Source organism: Xenopus laevis, chromosome 4S (genome assembly GCF_017654675.1).
Source record: "Xenopus laevis strain J_2021 chromosome 4S, Xenopus_laevis_v10.1, whole genome shotgun sequence".
NCBI classification, from domain to species: domain Eukaryota; kingdom Metazoa; phylum Chordata; class Amphibia; order Anura; family Pipidae; genus Xenopus; species Xenopus laevis.
The window spans coordinates 15423660-15440185 of NC_054378.1; the positions used below are offsets into that span (position 1 = coordinate 15423660).

A 16526-nucleotide genomic window follows, 5' to 3' on the forward strand; every position below is an offset into this window, starting at 1 on the left:
GGCTGTACCAGACAGTGGTTTTACCAAAGAGAAGATACGGATTCTGGAGGGCTTTGGTTTACTGTCTGGAGAGGAGTGTGAATGGGATCATCTCAAGCAGGTGAAACCATCTCGAACCAGCATTCTCCGGGACCACGTATGCATTAAGACAGACACAGTGTCTCTACAGGCCAGCACAGCTTCTCTTGACCTGACCGAGACACAGCAGCTATTGCAAGAGGAGCAGTCGGAGAGCAGCAGCGTCATTCTTCCACCAAGCCCTGAGCGGCGGGTCTCCCTCCCGGACACTGGTTGGAGGGGTAAACACTTGTCTTCCACCGAGAGTGATGTGTGAGGCTGCCAAGAACACTGGTTAGACGAGATACAGACTCTGCAGCCCTCCTATTCATTAGGAGACTCCATAATTGTGGTCCTCATCTTGGCTTCCATAAACATTCAGGAACTGTAAAGTGTTGGGATGTGTGGGAGATTCTATCTTATGGCCTCATGTGATATGTCTTCGCTGCTTCAAAGACTCTTATGCTGTTGGGTAGGGTTGTAGAAGTCCTTTGGGTTGATAGGCCACAAAACTTCATGAGATGTTCTTCAAGAAATATTTTGCACAGGACTTCAGAAGTTCTGAAATATGTCATCAATAAACCAATATGTTGTGCCCTCTTCCATATGTCGGCTGAACGTCTAACACGGATGGCATTGCTCTACTGGCACTCAACCTGCTTCTCACTCAATCCGTTAAAAAAGGGACTAAACCCATCTCCAAAAATGGACCACTTTAAGAAAATCCTGTTACGTACAAGTAAACGCCAACTAATCCTCAGCTCCACCACCCTGCAACATAACTGCTGGTCTGCAGGCCAGGTCCGTGCAAGAACAATGATAACACTGACACTAAAAAAAAAAAAAAAAAAAAGATATGTCTAATTTTTATACCAAGTCGGAACAAGAAAACTCTCTGCCGTGGGTTGTTTTTTTTAAACAATGTCTGGATGTTATTTTCTGTTTTATTTAACCAGTAAACTGGATATTTTAGACTTGTGATAACTTAATATAAAAATAGGGTTTTTTTTTGTACTCACCGTCTCTTAAATTATTTATTTATTTTATATGTAGAATTGGAACCCGCAATCCTGAACAAAACACTGCACAGGAGCGTCCAATGAATGCAAAATGGCGTACAAGACCAAGGCCACCATATATTTCTGAGTTTTTGGTTTAAAAATGGAATTTAGCCTCTTAATAGAGGGATCTGCTGCCTTGAAAAAGCTAAAAACATGAAATTGGCATCAGGACAGGGGCCTCAGGTGCCACCAATTTCAAAAGTGCCCCTGGGTGTGCCGTATCTATATATTTTTATATTCTTATATTCCAAATAAGAACCATAATTTGCCTATTAAAATCTGAGATAAAAATTACAAAATTCCATCATCTATGAACAAATACAGGGGTGGCTTTGGCCCTGGGCTGTGCTCCTAACCATTCTCCCCCAACCCCTTCTCCTTCATTATGCCCCCTCCATGTGTTGGTGCCCCATCATCATCAGTCCCAGGTTTATAGCAAAGCCGACAATCAATGGTTTCCCTTCCCGAGTGCTGGGTGCGTTTGTGTTTTGCTGAAGACTGATGGAAACGCACAAAGAATCTGAGGGTAAAAACCAATGTGTATTTTTATTATTATTATTTAAATACAAAATAAATCTTTCACAATAAGGTCACTTGCATGATGTGATGGCACCGCTGTAACTACCTCTCTGTCCCTTTATATGTCCAGCACAAAAACACAGTTAGGCGACTAGGTGCTAGGCGACATGTAAAATCACCTTGAATCACCCCCCTGTCCACGGCCCCTACATCTCCACAACCCTGTACGTTTGGTAACATTTAAAGCCAAAGTATGTGAAATACAAACTACAACCAATTATTATCCTCACCAAAGCAGACTGTGTGGCAGGTTCTATTTAAATAACTTTCACGTGAGCCTTCGGACCCCCCTCCCCCATGTAAATGATAAAGTAACAATAAACTCCAGTAAACCTTGTTCATCAAAACAATGCTAAAAAATAAAAAACAGACGGCTAGTGTATAAGCTAAAGGAAAACTGGCGTTAAAAGCACTTGCGACATGGCGAGAAAGAGAGCATTTATATATCTTAAACTTTATACTGGGGGCATATGGTCTATGCGCGGCCAAAACAACATACAACTGCAAGCAGAACTGCTGCATATACATCTGTTCTGAGTGAAGCTATAAGGCTGAAGGGGCAAAATAGGATTTTAAAGATGGAGAATTCTGTTCAAATGAATATTTTACATGCAATATTGGCAATTTAGCGGCAGTGAGTTCCCCCACCCCCCGTATTCCAAATGGCTGGACTGGCTTGGACAAGACCAAAAGTTCTATAAGCAAGTGGTGGAACTTTAGTACCGTGGTTATAGTGCACCGCCGAGATGGAAAGATGTATAAATCTGGTGCTGTGCGATGGGACATACACTGGCGGACAAATATGGTACCAAATGCTTTTGGTTCTGGGCAGGAGCCCTATGGTGGAGCTGCTGCCATTTTTATCCAAGGGAGAGACTGGTTAGAGGTGACAAACAATGATCACCCAAGAGGTTTGTATGTTGAGGAAGCACTGATTCATTTTGGCTATGGTTCCCAACAACTTTCGGAACAAGGTGAGAGAAGCACAATGCACTATTATCCGGAACATATATTTAGCCAAGGAAACTGCATGTCTAAAATACATCGGTAAAAGCAGCAAATGGATTCAATAAGAATGATCCAATGTTCATCGGCTGTCCATTCCCCCACCCCACCGCGGGGGTCCACAATGCACACATGCACACACACAGCTTTGGAAAACACCGCAAAGGCCGGCAGGATCTCAGGAGGCAGCTCCTTCTACGTAGTTGGCCGGATAGAGTCCGGTTCTCCCACTCAGTAGACGTCCCCTGCACCAGCCCTGGTCATCCTCCGAGCCGATCTTCATGAGCTCTTCTCCTGAGGAAGAGACATACAGAGATGCAGGAACCAGAGGTAGAAGAAATGATAAAACCCTACACAACCAGGTTCCATATGATTTTCAGAACATACATGTTGGCCCCAACAATCCCATCCTATATCTACTTACCTTGGTTATCATTTCGTTTATTGAGAACAACCATTTCAAAAACATGTCATCTGCTGACGCACCATGTCTACCAGTGTATGGTACGTTGGCTGATGGCCCAAAAAAGCAGAACATTTAGCTAGCTAATATATAGTTTTCTGGGTGCTAGGTGGTCTTCCTGGGAGCAGTTTTGAAACCCGAAATAGAAAATGAAAAGCAGATAGCTTACAAAGAAAGATACACAATCAAAATAATGATAAAAAATTAAGCCACAGTGTCAACTGGGGGTCGATGACCATGACAACCAGATAGCATTTTCCATTGCAGAGATTTACATTTAAAGAATAGTCCATGTCTATGTACTGGGGTCAGTGACCCTGACAACCAGATAGCATTTTCCATTGGCAATTAAAGAATAGCCCAGTGATTGGTTGCTACGGGATACTAGACCCATAGCAAACGTTGTACATTTTATGACACAGCCTAGCCTTGTTAGCTCAAACTGACATAGCAAAAACCCATGTCTTGCTCCTCACATCTAATAATCATTTTGGAGCTTGACGGCACATTAAAAATAGTGCCAAGCGTGGGAGTCGTGCGTGACTCACCGTGACTGTAGCTTTCATAACGACTGCACAAAGAGGAGTGTGACATCTCGGCACGCTATGATTTGCCTTCTTATTGGGCAGTTAAAGAGAAACGGGCCACAAGAGAACTTTCCTTTTCCCCATATTCAACAACATTTCAGAGTGGAAGGATTAAAGGAAGACCCATTACAACTGCATTAGACACAGGGCAATGTGCTACTAACTCATTCCAACAAATGAGCAGGAAGTGGTCAGCTGTTTGAAAGGAGGGTTGTGATTGGTAGTTTTCAGACCCAGGCAAATGCAATGCCCTTTATTCCATTACCATAATGTAGAAAGAAACTCCTTTAAGAAGAACCCTACTATTTGATAAACAAAAGTGCCATACATACCCCTGATCCATCTAGTCTACTGAGCACTAAGAGCAACTTCAGTTATGTTTTTTACCTTTATTTTACGTTACCAAACTTGCTGTTTTTTGCCCAGGCAACTGCAGAACCTGGGAAGCCAGGAGCTCCATCAGATCACGCCAACTTTGATACCTATATCATGGTTCCAAGTCAAACCTTGTGGCACTGGGGCACAGGAGTAATGCTACACATGCACTTAGGCCCCATGGAACATGGAGGCCACATTCAGGTGCTTATGCGCTGGATGGGAATATGCTGATGTGCCATGGGCCTTAGAATCACTGTGGCACAATGGATGGTCCAATGGTGGATGCTCCTGTGTTCATTTGAGCCATAGCTTTGTGCAGGAGGCTGGACCATGACTGAATTAGTGTTGTGTTAATGAAAGGTGGTAGGGAGAAGTAGCAAGGAGCGTGCATCATGCACAACTGTCTGCCTGGAGGCTTTGCCTTATGCCTGGTACATGCACTAGACTATGGCCAGGGTCATGGAGGGTAAGGGCAAAGGGACATGCCTGTGGGGAGGAGACGGAGAGGAAGTTATGGGAAAGGTTAGTGTCTGTACCTGCCGTAAAGCTCAGCTCGTCAGCCTCCTGGCCCGTGTAATCATACAGAGCTCGCACGCGCACGCCCTCTACCTGTGACACCTCCCGGCCATTGCTGTCCATTGACTTTTTAGGACTGTCATCTTCCGACCACTCAGATGCATCGTCTTTGCCAGTACTGCAGAAAGGAAAGGGTCAGTGTATAAAACATTAATAGGCAAGAATACTACCCAATGGGCTGGCACTTTGATATACAAGAAGAATGAAAATAATGACACTTAGAGGAGTGATCACTGGGATTCAACCTGGGCCATTTGCCCAGATTGGATAATATCCAAAAAGTGGATAAAATCATTTTAAAGCATTTAAGGAACATATAGGGAACCGAAAATGACTACATGGGGCAAGTAAACCATAATTAAAAACACATATAAACAATGACGCACAGAAAGAAGAAATTTGTTTGGATCACCGCTATTTCCTATGGAAGGAAACACCCAAAGGAATGAGAAGAAGGGACACCGGTAGGTCCAGGTAGGTCCATTGTTTGTTTATAGCGTATAAAGGCCTGCATTCTGCTGTGCAACCAGCAGGGGATGTTATAAGCCAGAAATAAGAGCGAAATCAGAACCCCCAGACCCTTCACCACTGTAGTTGATCAGACACCCAAATCAGTGGCAGGGATAGTGAAGGGAAATTTCAGAGAAGGAGTGAAGGTTCCCACGCCTCTGGGCAAGGGCAGATAGGGAGAGCTATACTGACTCTGAGTGCGGGGTGTCCGTTAGAGTGGCATAGAAATCCTGGTCTTCATCGGTGTAGGCAAACCTGAGGGGGGTTTCAAACACATTCTGAGCTCAACACGAGAACCTACAACTGCTCTGAACAACCTCCCGGCTGAACCCACTGATCCACATCATTATATAATATATTATATTGGTACACGGTTTGAGCTTCAAGTGAGCATTAGCAATATGGCTCTGTAGGGATGAGCAGGTGGTTGCCTCTTTAGCACCGCTCAGCCTATGTGCTTCCCTGCCAGTAGATCATTTTGCCTGGTCATGTGCTATCAGAAAGGCCAGCACTTCATGCTTTCTGGCAGGCTATTGTTTCTCCTACTCAATGTAACTGGAGGAGTTGCAGTGGGACTCAGATTTGTACTATTGAGTGCTGTTCTCTGGTTACCTTCCCACTGCTCTATTTTTAGGCTGCTGGGATGGGGGGGGGAAGGGTGACTGAAGTTTATCATGAGCCACATGACTGGGGGCACCTGAGAAACTGACTGATTTCAGTGCAGAAATCTGCTGAAGCAGCACTATTAACTGATGGGTTTTGTAAAAAAACATGTTTTCCCATGACAGAATCCCTTTCAGTTATGAATGCAGAAAATGTGTTGGATCTAAATTCACCTTCCAATAGTGAACTTATAGCCATATCTTGGAAATGACAAAATGCTGCCCTAGTTTTATGACTCCATGCATTAAATCAGCCCTATCATATGGAATATCAGTCACATGACAAGAGAAAGTTTATGGAATGGCAGTTAGGTCAATAAATATTTGGACAGAGACAACTTTTTTCTAATTTTGGTTCTGTACATGACCACAATGAATTTTAAATGAAACAACTCAGATGCAGTTGAACTGCAGACTTTCAGCTTTAATTCCGTGGGTTGAACAAAAAGATTGCATAAAAATGTGAGGAACTAAAGCCTTTTTTTTATAAACACAATCACTTTATTTCAGGGGCTCAAAAGCAATTGGACAAATTAAAAAATTGACAATAAAATGTTCATTTCTAATACTTGGTTGTAAACCCTTTACTGACAATGACAGCCTGAACTCATGGACATCACCAGATTCTGGGTTTCCTCCATTTAATGCTCTGCCAGGCCTTTACTGCAGCGGCTTTTAGTTGTTGTTTGTTTGTGGGCCTTTCTGTCAGAAGTTTAGTCTTCAACAAGTGAAATGCAGCTCAAATGGGTTCAGATCAGGTGACTGACTTGGCCATTCAAGAATATTCCACTTCTTTGCTTTAATAAACTCCTGGGTTGCTTTGGCTGTATGTTCTGGGTCATTATGAAACGCCTCCCAATCAATGTGACTGCATTTAGCTGGATTTGAGCAGACAGTGTCTCTGAACAGCTCAGAATTCATTCTTGTGCTTCTGTCCTGTGTCACATGATGGATAAACACTAGTGTCCCAGTGCCACTGGCAGCCATGCACCCCCAAGCCATCACACTGCCTCCACCATGTTTTATACATCATGTGCTATGCTTTGGATCATGAGCTGTTCCACGCCTTCTCCATACTTTTTTCTTGCCATCATTCTGGTAGAGATTGATCTTGGTTTCATCTGTCCAAAGAATGTTTTTCCAGAACTGTGCTGGCTTTTTAGCAAAGTCCAATCTAGCCTTTCTATTCTTGAGGCTTATGAGTGGCTTGCACCTTGCAGTTCACCCTCTGTATTTACTTTCATGCAGTCTTCTCTTTATGTTAGACTTGGATATCGATACGCCTACCTCCTGGAGAGTGTTGTTCACTTGTTTGGCTGTTATGAAGGGGTTTCTCTTCACCATGGAAATGATTCTGCAATCATCCACCACTGTTGTCTTCTGTGGACGTCCAGGTCTTTTTGCATTGCTGAGTTCACCAGTGCTTTATTTCCTTCTCAGGATGTACCAAACTGTAGATTTTGCCACTCCTAATATTGTAGCAATTTCTCGGATGGGTTTTTCTGTTTTTGCAGCTTAAGGATGGCTTGTTTCACCTGCATGGAGAGCTCCTTTGACCGCATCTTCCACATACAAACACCCCCCCACCCTCAAATCAACTCCAGGGCTTTTATCTGCTTCATTGATAATGACATTATGAAGGAATTGCCCAAACCTGCCCATGAAATAGCCAATTGTCCAATTACTTTTGAGCCCCTGAAATGAATTGTTTGTTTTAAAAAAAAGGCTTTAGTTGCTCACATTTTTATGCAATCTTGTTGTTCAACCCACTGAATTAAAGCTGAAAGTCTACAGTTCAACTGCATCTGAGTTGTTTTATTTAATATTCATTGTGGTAATGTACTGAACCAAAATTAGAAAAAAAAAGTTGTCTTTCCAAATATTTATGGACCTTACTGTATATATATTTACAGGGCAGGTAACAATGCCCAGGGCAATTGAGTAGAGTGTTTCTTACCCTCTGTTCAGCTGTTGGGTGGGTGTCCCTGTTGATACTCCGTCCCGTGCCGGCAGGATACCAGTAAGGGTCACTTCTTCCACGTTCTTATTGCTCCGCTCCTTCTTACTGATGGTTCTCTGCGTCTCTGGGGACCATTCCTGCAATAAGGAGTCAATTACACCATTCGTCACTGCATGGAATTAATGGCCTACACCATTGCCTTCAGCTCATACCATGGACCACCTGTCCCAAATGACCCCAGCTGGATATCTTTAACGTACCTCAAACTGTGGCCAGTTCATGGCCATGCTCGGCCCGTGAGTGTTACGCCACCATTTCAGGTCCTGCTGATCGTCCGCAGCTTGAATGCTTTGGTACAGATCTTTGTACAGAACATGGAAGCTGGAAAAGTCATACCAAGAGATGGAGTCAGATTCACAACTTTGATTGGCTAAAGCTTCCCTGCTCTCCATATTGATGCTCTCTAGTTCAGTCCTGTGATTGATGGATGTGTGAATAGCAGAATAACCAGACTGTAGGGGGTGATGTAGTTCAACCCAATCCGAAAGGCCAAAAGGAGAAGGTGAACCTATCCTATGGCCCTCACCTACTGACATGGTGCCTGGGATAATCACGTTATTCTATGCAACTATAGTATAAATATATAACAGCCACTATCTCACAAAATACAAGGGGGAGGCAGGGGGTTACCTGTCCTTGCTGGAGAGATCGAGGTGCTTGTGAAGGTCCAGCAACATCTCCTTGAAGAAGCGCAGGCGTTTCTGCTCAGCTTCCTGGCAGCTTTCGAAGGCCTGCTCCATGTCTTCCATATAGCGGGGGTTGTACCGGTTCAGCTCCTCCAGGGCCTTCTCGTACAAACCTTTATTCTGCCAACCGGAGGGAGATGCACAATGCAACATTAAGTGCTCAGAGTGAATTAATCATTCATTTTCTCCCTTGGATTCTATGAAGGTGTTGCTTGTAAATTTCAGCCTTGCATAATTTGCTATTGTCTGTCTAATGTGGTTGTTAGCCAAGAGACAGATGACTAAGAAAGTGTCTTGGCCAAATTTATAACCACCGCCACCCCTTTACCCCCAGTGGCACTAAGACCGTGGCAGATAGGCTGCCCATTCTTACCTTCTCTACCTCCTGGTTGCACTTTTCCACGCGGTCTTGCAGTTTGCGCAGCTGTTCCTGCGACACAGTCGAGTCCGCCTTGGAGTGATCCTCTCGTACCTGGGCCGCCCTTTCATCCTTGCGGGCCACGTGGTAGTGCTTTTTAGCTTCTTCTACCTGAGAGTTTAGAAGTGAAACAGTGGCTAGGCTGCACATTATGGAAACAGACCTGGTAATGTTTATCCTTTATTCTATGTAGTGCGGACATACTATATAGCCATGGACTCCCTCCTAGGTATGTGCCCTTCCCCTGCCCTTCTTGCACACTTACATCCTTGAGCTTTTTCACCCATGGCTTCTGGGCCTTGCTGAAACTCTCCTCCGCTTCCTTTGACTCCCGGAAACCTCCAATCATCTGCTTGTGAAAGGCCTCCTTCTGCCAATCCCGCACCTTCCCACTGTCCTCGTCCCATATCTGGTTCCGCAGCTCTGTATGGATCTCACTCAGCTTCTCTGCAGCTGTCAGGAACGCCTGCCAGGACTTCTCCAGGGTGCCATACTGAGGCCCTGCAGGCACAGAAAGAAGCCATATTGCATTGCCAAATTTCAGATTAACAATGAAAAATCCTATCTGATCCCCACTGTAAGCAGCAGTTCTGCCCTGCTTTATGGCCGAGATTCTAGCTATCTGTATGACAGAACATTCTGTCCCAGTGGCTGCACAGATCCTATCTGATCCCCATTGGAAGCAACAGTCCTGTCCTGCTTTATGGCAGCTGAGATTCTAGCTATCTGTATAACAGAACATTCTGTCCCAGTGGCTGCACAGATCCTATCTGATCCCCATTGGAAGCAGCAGTCCTGTCCTGCTTTATGGCTGAGATTCTAGCTATCTGTATAACAGAGCATTCTGTCCCAGTGGCTACACAGATCCTATCTGATCCTATTTAGATCACATCTCTGGTGCCTGTGATGATAGAAGGGCAAACGTCTCTCACTTTTTCTCTACAAAGTAAAATCAGTTACAGAGTTACAAAAATATCAGATATGCAGAAAAACTTGTTTTAAATTATTTATCTTGTTTTTCCCTCGTGGCTTGAAATGTTACATGAAAAAATGTTAGTATTTATCATTTCAGAAAATTCTAAAGAGAAACTGACACCTTCTTTATAAGCAAAATCTCCTCTTAAAGAAAAATTCATAAACAACCTCAACGCTCCATATAACAAAACAAAACAACTACATATTTAAAATACATAATAATAAGAAATGAGAACAGTCTGCTGGTGTCTCACCCTTTGCCAGAGAATTCCTCCATTTATTGCTCCAGTCGGAAAGCTGTTGTGAGTAGCTCTTTTCGATCTTGGCTCTCTCGCGGAAACAACTGACTAGGTCGTTGCACAGCCGGTTCCCGTCCTCGATCCGTTTGACAGTGCGGCGGTAATTGCCGGCCTAAACACAGAGAGGTGTGTATATACATAGAAGTGCTGGGACACAGGAGAACATATATACATATATATATATATATATATATCTATATCTATATATATCTGTATATATATATATATATATATCTGTATCTATATATATCTATCTATATCTGTATATATCTATCTATATCTGTATATATCTATATCTGTATATATCTATCTATATCTATCTATATCTGTCTATATATATATATATATATATATATATATATATATATATATATATATATATATATATATATATATATATATATATCTGTCTATATCTATCTCTATCTATCTATCTATCTATCTAGATATAGATAGATATATATATATATATATATATATATATATATATAGATATATATATATATATATATATATATATATATATATATAGATATATATATATATATATATATATATATATCTATATATATATATATATATATATATATATAGATATAGATATAGAGTGGATGAGTTGCATATATATGATAGATACTCAGAGTTCCCTGTATAATTCAGCCTGCAGCCTTGTGTCTTTATATGGTTACAGAACTCCTCAGTGTAGAGTCCTGCAGCGGGTCTGGTACGCGCAAAAACTTGTGGTACCCTGCGGGTTGAACTTCCGGGTGCGGGTCGGTGGTTCTGCGGGTTGTGGGTCAGGCTGCAGGCCTTCTCAATAGCAATCCTTTTTTCTGGTCATGTCTACTTCCGATGATGTCACTTCCAGTTTACAATGACAGCACTTCCTGATTCTTGATGGTCAGTGGATCACAGGTCCGGGTTGCGGAAAAGGTACTTACGGGTCGGGTAGCGGTTCCAAGTGGGTAAGAATGCGGGTTGTGGATTGCAGGTTGCAGGTACGGGTCGGGTACTGGTCCCAAAAAATGGACCCGCGCAGGACTCTACCTCAGTGAGAGTAGGGGGTACATTATCCCTTATAATACATGAGTGATAATCAGAGTTCCCTGTATAACTCAGCCTGCAGCCTTGTGCCTTTATATGGTCACAGAACCCCTCAGTGACTTCCAATATCCTTATCATTTACAATAGGGGGCACATGATCCCTTATAATACATGAGTGATACTCAGAGTTCTCTGTATAACTGAGCCTGCAGCCTTGTGCCTTTATATGGTCACAGAACCCCTCAGTGACTTCTAATATCCTTATCATTTACAGTAGGGGGTACATTATCCCTTATAATACATGAGTGATACTCAGAGTTCCCTGTATAACTCAGCCTGCAGCCTTGTTCCTTTATATGGTCACAGAACCCCTCAGTGACTTCTAATATCCTTATCATTTACAGTAGGGGGTACATTATCCCTTATAATACATGAGTGATACTCAGAGTTCCTTGTATAACTCAGCCTGCAGCCTTGTTCCTTTATATGGTCACAGAACCCCTCAGTGACTTCTAATATCCTTATCATTTACAGTAGGGGGGGTACATTAAACAAATGCACCAAGATGTCGGGCTGAATAGTCTGCTAAGCCTCTCACCTCCCAGAAGCTGCCCGATGCAGCCCCACCTCCGCTGCTGTCCTCTGCCATAGCTGTGGATTTCTTGCAGCACAGAATGGTTGCAGATTAGCCGGGCACTGTAAGGAGAGGGAAGATACATGAGTTGGCACAAGGGAACACAAAGATGCCGGGTTTTGGGAAAGGGATTTTGGCGCAGTTAAAGCTACACACACACACACGCAAATTCCCCAGAACTATTTATAGGCCCCTGGTAACACTTTCCGTAGACCAAGTCTCCCTATTCAGATTTGGGATCTGGGTTCCCATGGATGGTGCCAACACATACATGACTTGGTTGGCCATGGTGCAAAGGTGTTTCAACCCACAATGCAATCGTCTTTCCCAGCAGTTCTACATATACAAATGCCCAAATTCCACTGCCTGTTGCTTTCTATGACAAAGGCCAGTCCCTTTCAGGAAACACCAAGTATAAATATTTACTGTTGATTGAGCCAGAGGTTCTGCTCCGTAACATTCCTGCAGCATTTCACGCAGAGCTCACGGCATGTTTCACCTTGAGGTGCCCGGGGAATGCGGCCAAGAAATATGCACTCGGCACAGGTAAAGGATACAAGCACATTCTAGTTTTATATTTCTACTTATACACAGTCGGTTCTGCAGAGGCCAATTTGCATTTAATTCTTATGTGTGTGTATTACCATACTGCTTGCTCACCTAAAGGATTATCATCATGTAAATTCCTTAATTTTTAATTATTTCTGCACTAGAAATAGGCCCCCTGTGCAAAAGTCTTGAACGCCTCCCCAGTAATGAGTACTACATATTTATTGTAAATGATTCTACTTTAATGCAGTTGTTCACCTTTAAAAAATTAGCTTTTAGTATGATATAGAGAGGAATATTCTGAAAAAAATTGCAATTCAGTTTCATTTTTTATTATTTGTGGTTTTTGAGTTATTCAGCAGCTCTCCAGTTTGCAGATTCAACAATCTGGTTGCTAGGATTCAAATTACCCTAGCAACCATGCACGGATTTGAATAACAGACTGGAATATGAATAGGAAAGGGTTTGAATTGAAATACAAGTAATAAAAAGTAGTGATAACAATACATTTGTAGCTTTACAGAGCATTTGTTTTTTAGATGGGGTCAGTGACCCCAACTTGAAAGCTGGAAAGAGGCAAAAGATCAAGGCAAACGCCTTTAATAAAAATAATGAAGAGCAAGTTTGCTAGGAATTGATGCTTTTTCAGAACATTGAAGATGTTTTGACGTATGCCCGTTGATTTTAATGGGCGTCCAATGTTGCCGGCGTCAAAGTTGTCGCTGGCGTCAATTTTGGCAAATTTTTTGCCCGTTTTGCAGGAAATTCCCAAAATCAAGGCGAAGCGAAACGGGACAAAGTTGCCCATTACTAGATATTAAAACACACACTAGATAAAAATACATTCATTCCTCATTTTGACAATGTCTTGTAAATGTAATTTTTCTGTTCTCCGCCCTGGTGATTGCGACTCGACTTGAAGCGATGTAGCACGGTTTATGTTCCCTTTGCCACACTCCTTGTTTAATTGCCACCTGGGTGGGCCACAATTACAGGCAGCAACCTTTACTGTATAATTAATGGCAGATCCATTGTGTAGGAAATGGAGATGGGGAGGGGGGCAGATTATATTTGGTACGTTCCATATAGAACTGCAACAATCGGAACGGGATTGGGAGTCCCACAACCCCTCTGCTAAACAAGATGACGGCCAAAGGCCCCCCCCCCCCGTGCCTTGATATTAAAAACTCAGACAATCCAAGAACGGAAACTGCTCTCGGTCCCAAAATAAATATTGAACACAGGCCTAAAATATCAGCACCTGCTGCCAGCCATGAGAAAGGCCCCTGAGAAGAAGCCCTCCAGCCCAAAGCTGCCTGTGACCCCCTGGAAAGGGCAATGCCAAGATTAGGGGATTAAACAGGCTTCGGTGTGAAATCCAAGTATTTAAATGACATAAATACACTTGGCTTGTTGGCCATAGAGACTCCACAATAGTCCTGAACCGCAGACCCCAAAAATGAGGAAGGTTTACTGGAAACTGGGTCGGATTTTGGGTAGATCAGGGGTTGGGTGGGGATAACTGGGCGCGGCCCAGCAACTCTGCATGTAGAAAGCAGGTATTGGAAATTAGTAAACAATCTCAGTGCAGGGGACGAATACTTAAAAACAAGGAGGGGGTTTAGTTCCCCTTTAAGGTGTCTGTATGACACTCCAGCAGAAAGCAGTCAGTCAGCCCTTATGTTCTATACAGGCTCCTCTATTTACCGTTGTCCAAGAGTGCAAATAGCACCCAAATAACCCTCTACAGCAGCGGGGTATTTAAATTGTGATTTTATACAAATAAACTAACAAAAACCCAAGGGCTCAATTAAATTGAGATCATTACTAATTTGCACCAGTGCAGTTGCCCACAGGAACCAATCAGATCTTTGCTTTAATCTTCTCTTACGGTATCTTCTTTTATTGCAGCAGTGCATCTGTGTTACTGGAGCAGAGAGAGCCCACAAATAACACAGCAAACATCACACACCACCAGTGTTCCAGAGCATAGAAATCACACTAACAACCTTATTGTTTCAAAAGGTGGAATTCTACTGTTCCACAGCATATAATGCACCACTATAATCCTGCTGTTCCAAAACATATACTGCACCACTAGAATCCTACTGTTCCAGAGCATACAGTATACTGCACCCCTAGAACCCTACTGTTCCCGAGCATGTACTGCACAACTATAACCCTACTGTTCCAGAGCATATACTGCACCACTAGAACCCTACTGTTCCAGAGCATTTACTGCACCAGCAGAACTCCGGCCGAATCCCTGAATCCTTAGTGAGAGATTCGTCTGAATACCGAACCGAATCCAACCCCTAATTTGCATATGCATATTTGCATATGCAAATTAGGGGTGGGAAGGGGTAAATATTTTTTTACTTCCTTGTTTTGTGACAAAAAGTCACGATTTCCATTCCCACCCTTAATTTGCAAATTAGGATTCGGTTCGGCCGGGCAGAAGGATTCAGCCGAATCCGAATCCTACTGAAAAAGGCCAAATCCTGTCTGAATCCCGAACCAAATCCTGGATTCGGTGCATCCCTAACTAGAACCCCCACTGTTCCAGAGCATAAACTGCATCACCAGAACCCCACTGCTCCAGAGCATATACTGCACCACTAAAACCCCACTGTTCCAGAGAATATACTGCACCACTAGGACCCTACTGTTCCAGAGCATATATTGCACCACTAGAACTTTACCATTCCAGAGCATAAACTGCACCACTAGAACCCCACTGTTCCAGAGCACATACTGCACCACTAGAACCCCACTGTTCCAGAGAACATACTGCACCACTAGAACCCCACTGTTCCAGAGAAAATACAGAACCTCTAGAGCACATACAGAACCTCTAGAGCACATATAGCACCCAAAAAGCTTTCCTATTCCAGAGCCTTGCTGTGCTGATATATGACTGGGCCCCACAGCAAATTATTTTTCAGGCCTCCAAAATGTTTAGGTTGACTTTTTTTACCAACATTTATTGAAACTGTATATGAATTAGGGCCTTATGGGGCCTTATACCTCCTGGGCCCTCCTGCAGTCTCCGGGTCTGCTTTTTCTATAGTTACACCCCTGAGAACAAGTATAGCACCCACAGAACCATACCATTTCACACATCACGGTTTCACAGAATGTCAATCATTTCAGATCATCTGCAGCATGTAACAAAGCAAAGTAAGTTAACACACCCCAAGTTGTAATGTTCCAGAGCACACATTGCAAATACTAATCCAGAACAAAAACTTCCAGTGAGGGCACATTGCACATTCTGTGCCCAGTGGTTCCAAAGAACACAGAGTTCACCCACAGACTTGGGATGTTCCAGAGGGCACAAGGGAAACACACTGAGTTCTTTGTTCCAAAAAAGACCAGAGACCTAAATCCCAGAGTGGACAAAACTCAAGATGTGACGCCTGACACTAATTTATGAATAGGGTGCAGCACGGGCAGCATCTACAGGCACGGCACCCACTCACTGCTCCGAGATGCCGGCCAAGGAGCACACAGAGCTTACTTGTGTCAGACTCCCCAACAGCAAAGAACTTGGAACAGACCCAGGCTCTGTATATCAGCTCTGCCAATAGGGTGCATGCATGGCTTTATCATAATGATACAGATACTCCTCTAATCTTATAGTCCTATGGAAGTATGGTGGTGGGTCCATCTTGCATCATACTTGTATTTATAGCTATGAGGACACAAGGAGCACATATGGGTTCATGTTCCGGGATGAGCAAGGTCCACACATGGCTTTGGAATTAGGACGCAGAGCAGAAACTTTCTGGGGTTGTATTTTTGGAGGAAACCCACTCATGGTCCAAGTTTGCTCCTACCCTACTTAATTAATGACAAAGATACATATAGGAGTAACATTATTGCAACAATCACCCTTTTATGGTTCCAAGACAAAGCCTCAACATTCACTCACAAATGTGACTCTAGCTGGTCTTGAAACGGAGCCTCTCTTTCATTGCGTTGGGGCCCTTACAGAAGACCATCCCAGTTTGGGAACCAAAA

General features: G+C 43.2%; 2 protein-coding genes across 15 annotated transcripts in view; one reads left to right on the plus strand and one right to left on the minus strand.

Moving 5' to 3' along the window:
• Window positions 1–1071, plus strand: part of lrp4.S (LDL receptor related protein 4 S homeolog) — a 49915-nt gene extending 48844 nt beyond the window's left edge. Inside the window, exon 39 of one of the 2 annotated variants that reach the window (XM_018260258.2) lies at window positions 2–131. Coding sequence is in view for 1 of the 2 variants with exons in the window: in XM_018260257.2 (XP_018115746.1) it covers window positions 2–334 (333 nt within the window). In the remaining variant the exon portion in view is untranslated. Of the gene's footprint in view, window position 1 lies in introns of both variants that reach the window. The other variant, XM_018260257.2, reaches the window with a different exon arrangement.
• Window positions 1072–1637: 566 nt separating this feature from the next.
• Window positions 1638–16526, minus strand: part of pacsin3.S (protein kinase C and casein kinase substrate in neurons 3 S homeolog) — a 39841-nt gene continuing 24952 nt past the window's right edge. For 10 of the 13 annotated variants that reach the window (XM_018259329.2, XM_018259328.2, XM_018259333.2 and 7 more), the window contains 10 exons: window positions 11919–12016; window positions 10232–10388; window positions 9268–9503; window positions 8958–9113; window positions 8529–8704; window positions 8099–8219; window positions 7836–7975; window positions 5409–5471; window positions 4667–4824; window positions 1640–2996 (listed from right to left, as the gene is read on the minus strand). In XM_018259329.2, the coding sequence (XP_018114818.1) occupies window positions 2881–2996; window positions 4667–4824; window positions 5409–5471; window positions 7836–7975; window positions 8099–8219; window positions 8529–8704; window positions 8958–9113; window positions 9268–9503; window positions 10232–10388; window positions 11919–11969 (1374 nt within the window). In that variant the 5' untranslated portion in view covers window positions 11970–12016 and the 3' untranslated portion in view covers window positions 1640–2880. 13 annotated transcript variants of the gene reach the window in all.